This window comes from Gavialis gangeticus, unplaced genomic scaffold (assembly GCF_001723915.1).
Source record: "Gavialis gangeticus isolate Ggan-Ray unplaced genomic scaffold, GavGan_comp1, whole genome shotgun sequence".
In the NCBI taxonomy this organism is placed as follows: Eukaryota; Metazoa; Chordata; order Crocodylia; family Gavialidae; genus Gavialis; species Gavialis gangeticus.
The window spans coordinates 8,997,134-9,000,159 of NW_017729013.1; the positions used below are offsets into that span (position 1 = coordinate 8,997,134).

Sequence of the window (3,026 nt, forward strand, 5' to 3'; positions counted from 1 at the left end):
TTTTTGCTTTTTTTTTTTTTTTTTTTTAAAATGTTACCCTTCATTCCAAATATCCTGGACTGCTGACTGATTTTGTTCGCTATTTAACTGCAGTAGATGCTGGTGTTTTCTAAGGTGAACCTGTTGCAATTTTTTTGGCCCAAGCTGACTTAGAACTTTGGAATTAAAGCAGTTTATGAAAAAAAGTCTTTTCTTTAAGTGATTATAGATTACAGGAACATTTTGTATACTGAAGCTAGTACAGAAAGAATTAGAACTATAGTGAAAGAGTGGTCAAAGTATTTAGAAACATTTTGTGATTTGCATTCCTAGTCAGTAGTCACTTTTACCGTTGGAACACTAGCAGTGCCTGATAGTTCTGCAAGAGTCAGGAGTTGATTGATATTTCCAGCTTGCTTCATTTTCTGCTTTTAAAATCAAATCTGTTTTGAACCTTGCATGTGTGTACCTCAGCCTGTGAGCCATTAAAACACACTGGTCCAAATTAATCCATAGGAAGATGTTACTGAAGTGATACTCAATGAATTCATCACAATGTTTCCGGTTTGTGGGGCTTGATCAGGAGAGACGTTTAAATTTCAGGATCTTTATTGTGATTAATGGCATGTTGGTGAGCATGGGACTTGTGTGTTAGGAGTGGTGGTATGACTTGAAGATTTTCATATGTAGGTTGCTTATTAGGACCAGCATCACATTTGGCACAAACTGGCAATTTTCTTGGTCTCAGCCACTGTCTTTTAAAGGGTTCTTCCAAGAAAAGGCTGAGGCACATTTGGTGGGTGTGGCATCCAGGCTGCTGCCTTTTATCTGAATTAAGATTTTTTTATCTCCAGAATTCCACATCCAATGCCTTTCACCATCAGTGCAGTAGGAAAAAAGCATGGAGCTAATAGCAAATGACAGTTCATTATTTTACCACTTGGTGGCATCAAACTACTACTAAATGTGATCCTCAAAGGTCAGAAACTGGACTAAGTATTATTGTTACCCAAACAAAACAAAGTGCAGGAACTAGAAGAGGGGCAGTAAGAGATTCATGTTTATTCTGTCCAACCAAACCTGGGCATGAGGGTGTTTTTTCTCATAGTAAGACTGGTTCTGGGGGTCTCTTAGCTGGGCAGAATGTTAGTAAATACACTGTTGGGAGCAATTCTGTGATGACCCTTGGGAAGCAGCAAGATGTGACCTAAACTTATTTTCCCTAACATCCAAGACTGATTTGTTGGTGATTATTTTGATGTGCCTTCCTTGCTACATGTAGTCAGATTATCCCATTTTCCCCATTTAGAGTCTGACCAGTCGCAAGAGCAACAGTCCAGTGAGGAAGAGGCAGATGATACGAAGGAGGAGGAAGAGAAGGAAGATGATGCAGAAGAGCCAAGCTTTGTGATGGGAAGAGGATGATGCAATTGCAGTGGCAGCTGGAAACAACATTCATTGCTTTATATTCAGGAGCATGAAAATCTTTCATCTCAGCCGGGCAGAATCCATCGGCATATGTTGTACCTGCTTAACGGTGGAGGTGTGACCTTCGCATCTGAGTTCTGAAGGGTTTTTTGGTAGATGCCAAATAACAGAATTTTCTTAACTGCTTGTAAAACTGCTGTGCAGTCTGCTATAAGGTTGCTCTAAAGAGTCAGCCATGAGTCTTTGTGACCCTAGAGTTCTTTTTAGCATGGCCCAAAGCATTTGCTGTCTGAAAGCTAAACCATATTCATCAGCAGACAAGGTTCTTTGGGCGAATCATATTCATCAGCATTTAAGGCAAATTCTACTGTGAGGGCCATGATACCCAACTTCCACTGAAATTGATAGAATTAGGATGTATGAATCTAAGGGCAAAAGCTAGCCTGTAGCAGAGAATGGTTTGGCCCCAAATTTCCCTGCACTGTGAGTGTTTTCAGTTTAGGGGTTTGTGACAAGCCCATCTCTAACCCAAAGAAATTAGTTTATGATCCTAGGCAGGTTCTATAGAATTTTTTTTAACGGGTGATCCCTTTTTTATTACTTGGATGTGCCCTACAATTTTCTTCTAAATTTTTCTAATTAATAAAAAGGGAATGTCTCTCACTTCTTGTCTGATCTTATTTGAATGGGAGTTAACTAAAGTAAAGTACTTTTTGCCAAATTTAGAGCTTGTTTAATAGGCTGAGGAGTCTTTTAAAGAGTTTAAACAGTATTTGGTTTCATCAGAGTGGGAGGTGGTGAGTTGGTATGATTTTAGGGACCTTGAAGTAGGGGAAAAATACTTAAATCTGTGGTAGAGCTCTAATCTGAGTCTTTTTCTGGATTAAGGGACAAAAAGATGAACGATAAAGCATTTGAAATGGTATAGCAAAAACAGATTAGCCAAGAGATTAATTCATCAAAATATGTAGGAGGCCCATAAATTCCCCAGAAATGGGGAACTGTGTCTCGTTCTTTCTGCTTTGGTGTTGCATTAAGTGTTTGATATATTTGAGACATACAGACTGTTTTGTTGGAGGTCTGCAGAAAGTGCTAGAGCTGGATGGGCCACAGTGCAGTCTCAGGGTTGAATCATGCTAGTTATCTCTTTTGGCGAAAGGAGACCTCAGGTCCCTTGAGCTGCCAATTTAGCTTACTCCAACATCATTGGCAGCTCAACTAAAACCAAAACCGTGTTGTGTTCAGCATCTGTAGTTTGGACTGAAGAAAACCATTTATTTTTCCAACTTGGAAGTGCCTGTCTCTTCTCAGATGCTTTTGCTGTGACAGCTCAGTATCCAGAATACAGTGCAACTTTTAATTAATTAATTAATTAATTTGTTTTTGTCAAGCCTAAGCTAATAGTAAGTTACCTAAATATATTAAAGGTATTGCAGATGAGCTCTTTACATTAGATTGTGCTGCCTGACACCAGTTATGTTACTTGACTAAATTGAGTTTGTGTAATGGCATCTCTGTAATGTTATTTGCCTGCTCAGTGGGGAAATGCTATGATTCATCACAAGTGACATTTGAGTTCAGTTCCCTTGTGCTTCCCTCCCTGTTTGCTTTCTTCCAGT

General features: G+C 39.2%; 1 protein-coding gene across 1 annotated transcript in view; it reads left to right on the plus strand.

Annotated features, from left to right (window-relative positions):
* Positions 1 to 2,070, plus strand: part of PRKRIP1 (PRKR interacting protein 1 (IL11 inducible)) — a gene marked incomplete at its 5' end in the record, with an annotated part of 7,767 nt that extends 5,697 nt beyond the window's left edge. Inside the window, one exon of the mRNA XM_019511324.1 lies at positions 1,289 to 2,070. Coding sequence (XP_019366869.1) covers positions 1,289 to 1,404 — 116 coding nt within the window. The remainder of the gene's footprint in view (positions 1 to 1,288) is intronic.
* Between the last annotated feature and the right edge of the window lie 956 nt (positions 2,071 to 3,026).